This window comes from Poromitra crassiceps (assembly GCF_964638095.1).
Source record: "Poromitra crassiceps genome assembly, chromosome: 7".
Taxonomy (NCBI): domain Eukaryota; kingdom Metazoa; phylum Chordata; class Actinopteri; order Beryciformes; family Melamphaidae; genus Poromitra; species Poromitra crassiceps.
This window is the reverse complement of record NC_139628.1, coordinates 32,133,089-32,146,755: the sequence shown is the minus strand read 5'-3', so window position 1 is coordinate 32,146,755 and position 13,667 is coordinate 32,133,089. Positions and strand designations below refer to the sequence as shown.

Genomic DNA, 13,667 nt, shown 5'->3' with positions numbered 1-13,667 from the left:
ACACCCACACATAGAGGAACGGAACACAGTCATTTTGCGGGGTCAGAGGTTAAGAATGAAAGAGCCTGTGTTTATCGTACAGTAGGTACAGTGTGTGTACTTGTGTGTGTGTGTCTACAACATGAATTACGTACATTCTTTGCTCCTTTGATGAAAGAATTCGGTGTTGCCCCTGTAAGTCTTACCGGGTGTTGTTACAACACACACTTTATTCTCCTAACCTCATCTTACTGTAAAGTTGCATTTATATTTGGCATTTGAGTCATTTATCCAGAGTGACTTCAATGAGGGCAACAGTAGGACAAGTTTCAATTCCGAAATTAGTGGTTTTCAAAGTCCCCCTTCCCCTGACTATTTTGGTCATGGGTTCCATACACTGTAATAAAACATCTAAAATTGTCATGACCCTCCTACTCTCCTGGACCAGTCTTGGGGTCGTTAGGCTGATTGGGTGCACCTGGGCCCGGTGCACTCATTGACCACTCAAGACCTTCAGACCATTTAGTAGAGACTTCTCACCAATGCACCTTTTGTTCTGTTCTTTTCTGTTGTGTGTTGAATATAAATGGGTTTGTGTTGTCTAGTTATTTTCCCTTAGTTTTACTTAATAATTTATTGTTTAAACTTTTACTACGGTGTTTGACTCCCCTCATAATACAACCCGGCTCAAGGAAGTACCAAATGGGACATTCACCAGCTGGGAGATTTCACAAGTTCACATACTAAAACCAACATGCCCAAAAAGTCCAGATGTGTGCTTTTGAATTCACAGCTGGATTTTCACATGTGACTTTTTAGTAAGGGAAGATATGAGAGAGGAGATTCAGTGGAGAGGGAAACGTGAGGTGAAGAGAGAGCGTTTTCATCTGATCCCACGATGGAAGATGGGCGTGTAGGCTAGCTGCTGTTCATAGGCTACTAGCCTAGCGCTAAATATTATGATCCAGCAGCCCGGAGCCAGAGAATGTGGCGACTGTACACACAGATCATCATGATATCTCTGTTTATAGAAACACCACAGCTGATCACTTAAGCTGCTTTTTCCTGTTAAAGGAAACTGGTGAGGAGAGGACCACACGTGCCTCCAGCTCACACATAGCAGCCACAGTGTTGCTTTCACAGTAGCCAGGAGCACTTTCAGGTGGCGGACATATTGGAGGTCCTCAGCTGCTGTTGCTAAATGTACAACTTTGTCTCAAGAGAATTTAATGGATGGTTCATTTCTGTGCTTTTTCTGAACATTTCATTGCTAGTACATCTGATCAATTTAGTGTCAGATAATGTCAGCTTGTTAGCTTAGCATAGTAAGTAGGCTATCTGGTCAGCTATCCCTCATTGTCTTCTTGTTAACACATCTGATTAGCACACTAGTTAATGTAGCCTATCTAGTAGGCCTAGCATGTAGCGTTGGCATGTTCACATTGACATACAGCGCGTGTTTTCTGGCTAGTTAGCTTGCTAACAGGTTAACTGAGCCGCCTCTTCTCAACCTACAAAGAGTGTTTTGACACATGTTTTGGCCCATGCAGTTAGAGTCGGTCCTGCCTCCTAACGTTTTCCCCTGGTTGATTTGGAGCATCTGCATAATATGTTGATTAGTCATTCTGCATAATAATTAGCCATGTGCTTTATGGGAGAATGATGCAATTCCGCATAATAATTAGCCATGTGTTTTTGTTTTGTTTTGGAAACTATGGAAGAATGAGACAAACAGGCTTTTGGTCCAATGGGACATTTTTCTGACTATTGTGGCTTCACCCCACCCTTTGGCACCGTGGCACCGTTTTGAAGTAGAGACTATGGCTAAAGACAAGACAGTTTACCGTGTCTGTAACCTTGGAAACACAGCAATCATGTCCACAGAAAACAGAATACTTGCACACAATACAAGACACTTAATGAGACATCGTTGGGATTTAGCCACCAATGTGCACCGCCCCCCCAACCCAATAACCATTGTTTTCCCCAATATAATATTCATTTAATATTATAATTTAGAATCTATGTTTTTATATTATCTTCTCCCCGTGGCCATTCAGTGATGCTGTGCATCTCCTCCTCCTCTCTCACCTTACCAACTCAACACTCATCTTATAGTTTAATATGTCACAGCCATCACCTTCAAGTCTAATCATATGTTAAATTCAAGTCATACGAACGTATGTTCTCTGTCTCCTCTAGGCTACGCTGACCCTGCAGGTTTCCTACATCCCTCCACCAGGAGCGCCTCCTATGTTCCAGCCCCCTCCCCAGCCAGAGGCCATGCAGCACAACAACCCCGGTGTGGAGCTGGACACTATCACAAGTAATACTATCTTATCTATCTATCTATCTATCTATCTATCTATCTATCTATCTATCTATCTATCTATCTATCTATCTATCTATCTATCTATCTATCTATCTATCTACCTATCTATCTACCTACCAACCAACCTACCTATCTACATGTATGTATCTATGTATGTGTCTATCAATCAATCAATCAATCAATCTATCTATCTATCTATCTATCTATCTATCTATCTATCTATCTATCTATCTATCTATCTATCTATCTGTCTGTCTGTCTGTCTGTCTGTCTGTCTGTCTGTCTAATCTATCTATCTATTTGAAGGTGAAGTGGCTAAAGATGTTACGATATTTGGGCGATATGCCTATTCAGTGTAACAGACAATAAATATTAACATACTGTACCAAATTCTGACTAGGCCTATGTGCAATAGGCTATATACTAAAAGGTATATTTTAAGTTGCATGTTTTCCTAAACTGCACAGTTTAGCGAAATCGAGCAAACAAATTGTATCTCGTGGACACAAATGGACTCAAACGTGCGCACGTTACAGTAAATCGTGGACTCTATAACTTTTTTTCTCTCCCAATGGCTACTCCCGGGCTCTGTGTAAAATGAATTTCAGCTCGCAGAACACATTTGGTCACAGTATGGATCTATTTACCCAGTGATCTCTCTGGACACCATTGGGGAGGACGATACGGAGAGCATGCTGATGCTGGAGACCACAGAGGACCAGGGGCCCGACGACGGACGCTCCATGGTGATCGTCGGCCCCCAGGGGCCCCCGGGCCAGGAGACCCCCACCGCCCAGACCCCCAAACGCTCCCCACCGTCCTACAACACCCACGGAGGCCTGAAGAAGAGACGGAAGGGAGCCAGCAGTCAGGCCAAACCCCTGCCTAGCAAACCACAGGACATACAGGTGTGTGTGTGTGTGTGTGTGTGTGTGTGTGTGTTCAAATCAGAGAACACCAACATTGAATTCAATAGACCCTTCTCATGGGGGCCATTTTGTGTCGAAAAGGCAGAATAAACACAGGTGCAAGCAAAACACTAATGAGGGTTTCCACATTCCAATCATGGAAGTTGGAAACCATCATTAGTGTTTTGCTTGCACCTGTGTTTACCCTGCCTTTTCGACACAAAATGGCCCCCATGAGAAGGGTCTATTCAATCAAGGTAAAATGGGAGTTTGGATTTCAGTCAACTTCCTTCTACTTCAGACACTCAGGTGCTTTATTATCACATGGTTTCATTAGGACGATTGGCAACGAAATAATCTCTGTGTCGCTGCTTTCTCTGTCTGTTGTGCATGCTAACACTTTAGGTCAAGGTCAAGGTTTTCTTTATTTGTCTCCCTTGGCAGAAATGTGTCTTGGAGACAGAGACACAGCTGCATACATGGAAACATTTGACAAAAAACACCAAGAACCAAAAACATTGCATATACACCATTGCACATACCCCCGTGATAAAGTGCATCTAGTCACTTCTAGTTAATGTCATTAATCATTTTGATTGACAGAGGAACAAATGAGTGTTTATATCTATTATATTTGCACCGCGGGATCCTATATCTCCTGCCAGATTGCAGTAGTTCATACTCTGGGTTCAGTACATGCGAGGGGTCGGATAAGATATTCCGAGCTTGTCTTATCACTGCTTGCTCAAAAATGGCTTGGGGGGTGATCGGGGGGGTGGACATACCCATGATCTTCCCAGCCATTTTTGCTAGCCTAGCAATTTGAGACAGTCAGGTTGCCAAACCAGCTGGAAATACCATATCTCAGGATGGATTCTATACTAGCCCTGTAGAAAATCAACATAATATTCACACTGACTCCAAAAAGCCTGAGTCTTCGAAGAAAGTGTAGACGCTGATGTATCTTTGCGCAGAAGGTTGTGACATGCGTGTGCTAGCTCAAATCCTGATCAATCTGCACTCCTAGATATTTATAGGAGGAGACCTGTTTGATGTTATGGTTGTGAACACTGATCATAGTGTGATCTCCTATGGACCTGGGGTCTACGACGACCTCCTCTGTTTTGTTTACATTTATTTTTAAATGATGCTGATCGCACCAATCTATGAACCTGTCCACTCCAGATGTCTGGCTGAGGATGTTAGAATCGCTCGTGAGCAGACTAAGTATCACGGTGTCGTCTGAGAACTTAATTACGAACTGATTGGGATGTGAGCTGACACAGTCGTCTGTATACAACGTAAACAGAAAGGAGGAACTGACTGTTCCTTGGGGCACCCCTGTACTACATAGTGTCTCCTCAGAGAGCACAGAGTTGAATCTCACCCTCTGTGGTCTCCTGGAAAGAAAGGAAACATACCATTTGATTATAAAGGGGTTCACATAGGGGTTTAGCATACCGTGTGTTAAATAATTGTCGGTAATTAATTAGCATTATCCAAACAATGAAGATACTGTAAATCAAAGACACAGAGATGATGTTGGTGCCAGATTGCCAGTCTTCTCGTACTGCATTAGGTAAACTGACCAATGGGCCAAACTCACACAACTTGGTGTACTCCTTTTACGAGATGAGATGAGAGACGGTCTTAAATACACATTCACATACATGTAGAAGGCATTTGGTTCACACTCTCATCCGGCACAACTAACAGTGAATAGAACAGTGGAATAATCTCAAATTGCTTTAGCAACAAAATGTCAAGCAACAACTGACAGTGTGGAGTTCAAGGGTCAAAGCCACAACACTCTGATAACCTTCTTATAAGAGAAGTAGTAAAGAAGACACCTTTGTGACGTGTCGTCTCCCTCTGACTCCAAATCTTTCCTGTCTCTCTTTCCTGTCACTTTGAACGACCTAATGAAGAATTGCCCTAAAAAGAATCTGAAATAAAAAGAATGAGTAAAATCAAATAAATAAATGGATACAAAAGAAAAATACTCATCTATCATCTGTGTACTGAAACTAATGTTTACTCACAGTGCCACTGTGTGGGGAGTTTGAGCGGTTACACTGAACACAGCAAAAAGAAAGGCTTGGGATAGAATAGAATAGAATAGAATAGAATAGAATAGGATGAACTACTACTGTTTGTACTGTACATGAACATGTAACACTGACTAGAGTAGACCAACTGGACAGAAAAAATCTGTTGACTTCTATTTATAATGATATCTACTAGTTTATAAAATGTGTCACTTCAACAAAGAATTAGGTTGGATTTATTTTATAATGCTGATTATTTTTATGGGATTTCTTGATTTGAGGAGGTTCTTTTCAGAATGAGACACCCATCATTTAAAATAAATAAATAAATAAATAAATAAATGTCACATTCTCTGACAAAACTATTGCGTGCATGGAGGGAAAGTATTTTTTTGTTGTTGCTGTGAGCAATTTCTGGACAAATTATTAGTCTGTATGTTCTTTATAAATTGAGCAATAAAGTGTATTTTTAGATTGTGTACAGTTGAGAGTGACTGGATAGATTTATTACTTTGTATTCATTAGAATTTTATTGAAGTGATTGAATGTGTCTGCCCATCTGTCCTCCTGTCAGGTCCGTGTGCGGGTCATCGAGGGGCGACAGTTGCCGGGCATCAACATCAAGCCCGTCGTCAAGGTAACGGTAGCTGGGCAGACCAAGAGGACCCGCATCAGGAAGGGGAATAACCCGGTGTTTGATGAGGTAAACAGACATATGCCTGTCTGACTGCCTTCATAATTGGGAGTGTCATGATTTTTGTGTGTGTTCTGCTGCAGTAAAAATCGGATTTATTGCTTATTTAACGCCCAACTGCTCCAATATGCTTTTGGATCCCTTTGTCACAGGAGGACTTATTCATTTGGTGACGTTAATTGCATACGTGAAGTATAGACCGTTTCAACTTGACAACATATAAACATTTTAAATGTACCCTAGTTTACTTCCGGTTGCAGTGTTTGGTCATACAATATCTGACAGGAAATAAGCTAGGTTCCAAACCGTTCCCTAGCAACAGAATTACAATAAAATCATCTATATGTCGATATCAATATGAGTGTCAATAAGTCAGGACTAGTGTTACTATATCTGTCAGGTCACTAATCCACACTTGACAAATCCTTCGTGTCAAACTGTAACTTATTTTTGTCACTTCACATGTCTAGCTTGTTCTGACATTGGGCTTGTTTCTCTGTGTGACAGACCTTCTTCCTCAACTTCTTTGAGACTCCATCGGACTTGTTTGACGAGCCGATCTTCATCACTGTAAGTTTGACCTTCTGTCTTTACTTCTGTTACTTCTGTCTGTTCTGTATGACTTCCTAATTGTCCCCCACCAAAGTGGGGACTGTGGATCAGTCTCCGTCCGTCCGTCCTCCATCCGTTTGTTACAGTTAGTCACACTGTAACGTTGACTTTGTGCCGCTAGGGGGTGGCATTGACAATGAATGGGACTGCCCTAAGGGTGGATCTACATCCCTGATGGGGGATAAGATGTTTACTATTGGCTTGTTTCATGAAGTCTCTCTTCCTCAGTCATGCTTATGTTATTACTGTTGGATTTGATAACATTGCTGATCTAGGTTTGTAAGGTTATTCTGCTGTTGCTTTCACTGTAAATGGCGTTGGATAACATGTTAAATCTCTCTCTCTCTCTCTCCCTCCGACAGGTTTGTGACTCTCGCTCGCTCAGAACTGATGCTGTGATCGGTGAATTCAAGGCAAGCTGCAACTTGTTCAATCTTCAACCAAGATTATGACTGACAGGGCTTTATTGATATTGGCCATACAATATGCAAAGACATACTGTATGTCTATGCATTGATGTAACCAAGACAAATTCCTGTACATTGATATCGCTGATTGAAGTGATTGTGACTGTGATTATGAATACTAACACATTCAGCCTCTTGATTGTTTTCACAGCTGGATGTGGGGACGGTCTACCATGAGCACAGTGAGTATCGCTTTATATGGACTAGAGGCTCTTGGTGATTTTCACTTTTGACATGGCTCTGTATTCTTTTCTGACAACAACAAAAATAGTTGTGCATTAAAATATCGAGGATTTATTGTGTAAAGTGTCATCTAAAGACCTAAATTAGTATCTGTTCAAAAGGAACATGATTTGTCTTAATGTTGTGCTGTCAATCATTTGGTATGTATTAGGTGTGGAGTTCAGAGGTCTGAGTTATGAACCGCGAATTCCAAGTTCTGAGTTCCAGGTTCTTAGTTTCAAGTTCAGAATTTTTTATTTCAAGCTCTTAGTTCAGAGTTTGTAATGCTTAGTTTGAGTTTGGAGTGTGGAATTCTCAGTTCCAAGTTCTAGTTTGGAGTTCTGGGTACTCGGCACAATGAGACCTCACATCACCTCCCCCTCTCTCTCGCTGTCTCCCTCTCTCTCTCTCTCTCTCTCTCTCTCTCTCTCTCTCTCTCTCTCTCTCTCGCTCTCTCTGTAGGACATTGCTTCTTGAGGAAGTGGCTGCTGCTCTGTGACCCTGACGACCTCTCGGCCGGGGTCAGAGGTTACCTGAAGGTCAGCCTCTTCGTTCTGGCCGCCGGTGACGAGGCACCGGTGAGTCTGATTGGATGAGAGGATCGACGAATGGAAACGTTGGCGGTTAGACATCTGATCTGATTTCACCTGAATTAATTCATGTCTGTATTGATACAGTATATGCGAATGCGTGTGTGTTCCAGCCTGATAAGCGTGAGTGTGTGGAGGATAAGGAGGACATAGAGGGGAACCTGCTGCGGCCGGCCGGCCTGTCGCTCAGAGGAGCCATCTTCACCCTGAGGATCTTCAGAGCTGAGGACCTGCCACAGAGTGAGTGTGTGTGTGTGTGTGTGTGTGTGTGTGTGTGTGTGTGTGTGTGTGTGTGTGTGTGTGTGTGTGTGTGTGTGTGTGTGTGTGTGTGTGCACTACGTGTGTGTGTCTTCTCTACAAGTGCTTCATTAATCTATCTCTCTCTCTCTCTCTCTCTCTCTCTCTCTCTCTCCCCTCTCTCTCTCTCTCTCTCTCTCTCTCTCTCTCCCTCTCTCTCTCTCTCTCTCTCTCTCTCTCTCTCTCTCTCCAGTGGATGATGCCTTCATGGATGGGATGAGGCAGATTCTGGGGTTTGACAGTAACAGGAAGAACCTGGTGGATCCGCTGGTGGAAATCCACTTTGCTGGCAAAACGGTGCGTGTGCCATGATGCAGCTTCTGTCAGTCATGTTCATTCAGGAACACTTTAGTCATAGATTTCATTTATTGCACAAATTGGAAATACAGTTATGTTTGCCGCTTGGCGCTGAAGGCTCCGCTCTGTACAGAAGACACTCCCTGGATCAGCCCAGCAGCATGCTAAGCTGAACAAGGAGCGCAATGCAGAATCCCCCATGGAGATACATGGGAGCATCGCTTGGTTCACACCACAAGCATCTCGGAAACATCGCGTCACGGAAACATCGAGCAGGAGCCTTGCCATTCACACCAGAAGCGCTGGTTTGCTCTGTTTTGCCCCGTGCCGGTCACAACTTGTATTGACTTCGTGCCTGGCTGCTCGCGTCACGTGTAAAAAATAGACCCGGCGCCGAAACTCACGCTGCATGTGAGGCGAGGAAACGCGCTGTGGCCGGTGTGATCGGTCTCCCCTGTGAAACTGCCTCCGTGAGGTGTTGCTTCAGCGTCGGATACGCGTCTGGTGTGTTTGCCCAAAGCAAGATGTGGAATAAGTTTAACCTTTGAGCCATGCATGACTCTGTACCCCAGCCTCCACCTTAATTTATTCATAAAATACAATAAATAAAGGTGGAGGCTGGGGTGGTGGAGGCAAAGCTTTGCCGGCAGCAGCAGCAGTGGTGTGAGGCAGCACAGGTGAAGCAAGATCAGAGAAGAGGAGGCCATATTTAAATGGACCGCCTTGTTGTGAGAATGCCTGTGATTGGTGAATGCTTAAACGCTGATCCAATCAGCAGCTGTCAGCTGTAGGGCTGTTGAAACGAATTTTGATATTCGAATATTATTCGAATTTAATAATTATGAACGAAATTCGATTATTATTATTTTTTTAAAACGAATATTTAATTTAATTTTTTTTTTTTTTTTTTTTTTTTTAGAACACTAGAACAGTGACAAGTTCTGACAACATACTTGAAGAAAAGAGTGTTAACTGAAGTTGACTGTTGAAGCTGCTATACTGATGTAAACCTACCTGTAGCTCTTAAAATGTATGTTCATTCATTGTTAACTGAAGTTGACTGTTGAAGCTGCTATACTGAATGTAAACATGTAGGTCTTAAGTGCAATATGTGACTGATTTTTTTTTGTTCATGGCTCATTGTTGTTTTGGCAAAGTTTACTTATTTGTTTATTGATAAGGAGCTCAAACAAAGGCTGTGTCTTTTTTTATTATCAATTATTTTATCCAAAAAACAATTTTTTTTTTTTTTTTTTTTTTTTTTTCAATTAAAAATTAATTAAAATATTCGAATATAATTCGAATATTAAAATGTATAAAGCACTGAAATTCGAATTTGATTATAGAGGGAGATTGACAGCCCTAGTCAGCTGTGGCAGCAGAGGTTGCTGTTGCTGCTGCTGCTGCTCAGCATATTTCTACATGTTGGGGCTTTAAGACCTGTTATGTGTGAGTGTGATTGAATGGGATGTGTCAGTGCTGACGCGTCGTCCTGCCTCTCCTGCAGATCTGCACTAGGATCATGGAGAAGAACGCCAATCCACAGTGGAACCAGAGCCTGACCATGCCCATCAGGGTGAGACACACACACACACACGCGCACACACACACACACACACACACACACACGCGCGCGCGCGCACGCAAACAGACACACGCACGCACACACACACACACACACACACACACACACACACACACACACACACACACACACACACACACACACACACACACACACACATCAAAGTGCAATCAGTAAAAAAACAGCCTCTTTGGCTGTGATATGAGTGACAATGGAAGTTAGTCATGTGACTTTATTGTGTTGCCATAGTGGTACGCTTGCTTGTACATTGTATTTCAGTCAAATCAATCAATCGATCGATCAATCGATCAGTTACAGTATGCCAGTGTTTTTGTAGCCATGACACACAACTACAAAGGTGTGCTTGTGTCTTTTCTTGCTTTTTTGCCTCCCAGTTTCCTTCCATGTGTGAGAAGATGAGGATCAGGATTCTGGACTGGTGAGATTGATATAAAACCTGTTCTTTGTTTATTCAAATCACAGCAATATAAAAGTTAGTTTTTTATTTCAGCTTCTCTTTTTGTCATTTGAAAATTCCACATGAAACTTAAAGAATGTGTTTAGTTTAATCCAAAATAATAAATAATTCATGTGACTAGCACTTTTCTCACTTCCTCACTCCAGGGACCGAGCCAGTCACAATGATGTCATCGGCACCGCCCACCTCTGCATGTCTAAGGTCTCCGCCCCCGGAGGGCAGATCGATGGTGAGCAACTGGTGTGGATCGGTCCGGAGTGGACTGGACTGGACCAGATCAGTGTAGAACTGGAATGGGTTGGATTTGACTGGAGTTACTTGACTTTTCTCGCCTGGTTTGTGCTGGTTTGTTGTGCTGGACTGGATCAGCCTCAAGTGTTGTAGACTGATCTGGTTTAGACTAATTTGGATTTGGTCTGATGACTGATCACTGTAGCATCTGAGTTGTAGAGGCTGACGCTACACTACATTGGTCTAATCTGGGGCTTTGTGGTCTAATCTGGTATGATTTGTTTGCATAATATGAGATTATATTTCGAAGTTGTGTTGTGTGGTCCATTGATTTGATTTGAGCGGTTTGAAGTCTTTTTGGAGCCTCTAGTGGCCATTCCAGGAACTGCTGCTGCTGCACTTTTCACCCATGATTTTGGATGCTTGGTTTATGCTGTGACATGTAAAGGCTCTTCTTTGTCTCTTTCACGGGTGTTACTGTAGGTTTCTATCATAAGACGCGTATGGCTGATTGATCTGTTCCATGTGTTTTCTGTATGAAAGGATCATGGTTCTGGGAGAAATATGGGGCGTCAGGGTGCTGTTAGTAGTACAGTAGAGTGCAGTAGAATCTTTGACCTCAACACTTCTCATTTTAATTGAAATTTCACGGCTAATTTAACAACAATAATAATGATGACAGACGAAAATATCACAATAACAAGGCTTGAATCAACATTCGAGTGAGTAGCTACAAAACCATTTGAGTTCCATTGATTTCTGATTTTACGGTCAAAGAGTTGATTCCTTTCAGCTCCCGTACAAGAGTTGAGAGTCGGAGTCGATTCCAGAAATCCCTACCAGCTCGATCTGTGCTTCATAAACGTATCAGAGCATGTGTTTCAGTGACATGCATGAAGACTAACCTGGTAACGTTTGCTGTGTTGAACACTGACACTGAGTGAAGCATGGTTGAGTTCATGTGTTGAGAAAGAAAACAACAAGCATGAGTTTTTTGCTACGTGTGCCATTCTTTCTTATCGTATGGAACCCAAACTCACATCTGGCACCAATATAGCCACCGTACTCTATCTTGTACAGCATGGCTTAAGAACCTTTCCAGAACCTTACGGTCCACAACAAACAGAATTTGTTGGCTCTGAGTTCCAAGTTCTGACTTCTTAGTACCAAGTTCTTACCTTCAAGCCCTTAGTTCTTAAAATCGAAGATCCAAGTTTTAAAATTCAAGTTCTATGTTCTTACTCTCTAGTTCCTAGTTTATCTTCTTAGTTCCAAGTTCAAGTGCAAACACTCTGACTCTACCACTAATCACAAAGGATTTTGGTGCTGGAAAGGAAAGAAATAACAGACAAACCAGGCACAAATTAATCTTATTGAACTAAGTGTCGTTTGTCAGATTATCTGTACGTCAGTGGACCGAAACGCATCAGAGACGGTCTTAAGTCATGTTTTGCGAGATCTGTGCAGGATGTTAAATTAAACGTCAGAGACATGGCATTGTCTTCCATACAAAGATAGAAAGATAAAATGGTATTTATGGGCGTCAGGGTTTTGCTGTTTCAGTAGTTGTGTTGGTGTGTCAAAGAAACTACAAGCCTAAAAAGGCATTTAAAGGTGTTATGTGTAGCATTTTTAAACACAAATCTAAGTCATACTCGCCGGGTATAATTACCGTACACAAATAAGAGAATGGTGGAGAAGATCGCTCTCCTCTGTATCACACCAGTAGTATTGTTCTAGTGTTTCTCCACATTAAGACTACATTTCCCATCAGCCACGTCGCTTCCTTTTATTGCCGATGGTCTCGTTTGTTTTACGGTAATTATACTAATGTCTAAAAAATGACTATGGCAATGATTTATTGATTTGTTTGAAATGCGAGAGGCAGCTACTACTTTAATATAACTTGTTTCAAAACATGAACGTGAAACCAGCTCAGTGATGGTCAAGTGAGTTGTTTGTGGATCATAGCGCTTCTGTTGACCGCCTGCTTGGGTTTGAGTGGCGTGCAGCGTCATCTGTTTCCTCTTCCTGTGATTATTTCTGAACCATCCTTCCTCTCCACGCACTCAGATGACTCGGCTCCTCGGACCGTCCACTCCGGCAGTACGTCTCTCATCCCCTCTGCATCGTGTGACACACTCCATCACTTCAACATGACTGTTTTCTCACTTAGCATCATTCCTGTGATGTATATTCTTGTCTCCTTTGATCCCATGTCTGTCTCCACCTCCGCTAAATTCCCGTTGTGATTTAGGAGCCTGTTTATGACGAGCATACGTCATTTTAATCATCTCATCTTATTTCATGCCGTTTGATCCTCCTTTCTGCATCGCCATGTTTCTACATTCCGTTAATAATGAAGCCCGTCGGCCATTTTGTGTCTGTTTGTGTCTGTTTGTGTCTGCACAGTGGACGACAGTCTTGGCTTCCTGCCCACTTTCGGCCCCTGTTTTGTCAACCTGTACGGCAGCCCCAGAGAGTTCACCGCCTTCAACGACCCCCATGAAGCTCTGAACCTCGGAAAAGTAACTCAAACTTTTGTCAAATAAATACAATAATAATCAATCAACACAAACAATTTAGAGGAACACTCCGCCCATTTTCAACCAGCTTTGTATCATTAGAACATCAGTAGTATATCAGAAAACTGTAAACGGTTTTGAAGTCCTGTCATTTAATTTGACAGTTATCGAGTGTTCAAGTGTGGACCTGTGACATCACTGGTCCACACTAACTCAAATTAATAACTCATTAACTCAAATCAACTCTCAATAACTGTCAAACTATTCATCATTCATCTAGTTTGACAGTTATTGAGAGTTGATTTGAGTTAATGAGTTATTGATTTGATTTAGTGTGGACCAGTGATGTCACTGGTCCACACTTTAACACTCGATAACTGTCAAATTAAATGACAGACTTCA

At 42.2% G+C, this 13,667-nt stretch overlaps 1 protein-coding gene across 1 annotated transcript in view; it reads left to right on the top strand.

Annotated features, from left to right (window-relative positions):
* Positions 1 to 13,667, top strand: part of dysf (dysferlin, limb girdle muscular dystrophy 2B (autosomal recessive)) — a gene marked incomplete at both ends in the record, with an annotated part of 159,277 nt that overhangs the window by 21,999 nt on the left and 123,611 nt on the right. The window contains 14 exon segments of the mRNA XM_083640065.1: positions 2,182 to 2,305; positions 2,963 to 3,219; positions 5,842 to 5,970; positions 6,469 to 6,531; positions 6,936 to 6,986; positions 7,192 to 7,222; positions 7,725 to 7,840; positions 7,966 to 8,092; positions 8,343 to 8,446; positions 9,954 to 10,022; positions 10,427 to 10,470; positions 10,656 to 10,738; positions 12,814 to 12,846; positions 13,153 to 13,268. Of these exon segments, the coding sequence (XP_083496191.1) occupies positions 2,182 to 2,305; positions 2,963 to 3,219; positions 5,842 to 5,970; positions 6,469 to 6,531; positions 6,936 to 6,986; positions 7,192 to 7,222; positions 7,725 to 7,840; positions 7,966 to 8,092; positions 8,343 to 8,446; positions 9,954 to 10,022; positions 10,427 to 10,470; positions 10,656 to 10,738; positions 12,814 to 12,846; positions 13,153 to 13,268 (1,347 nt within the window).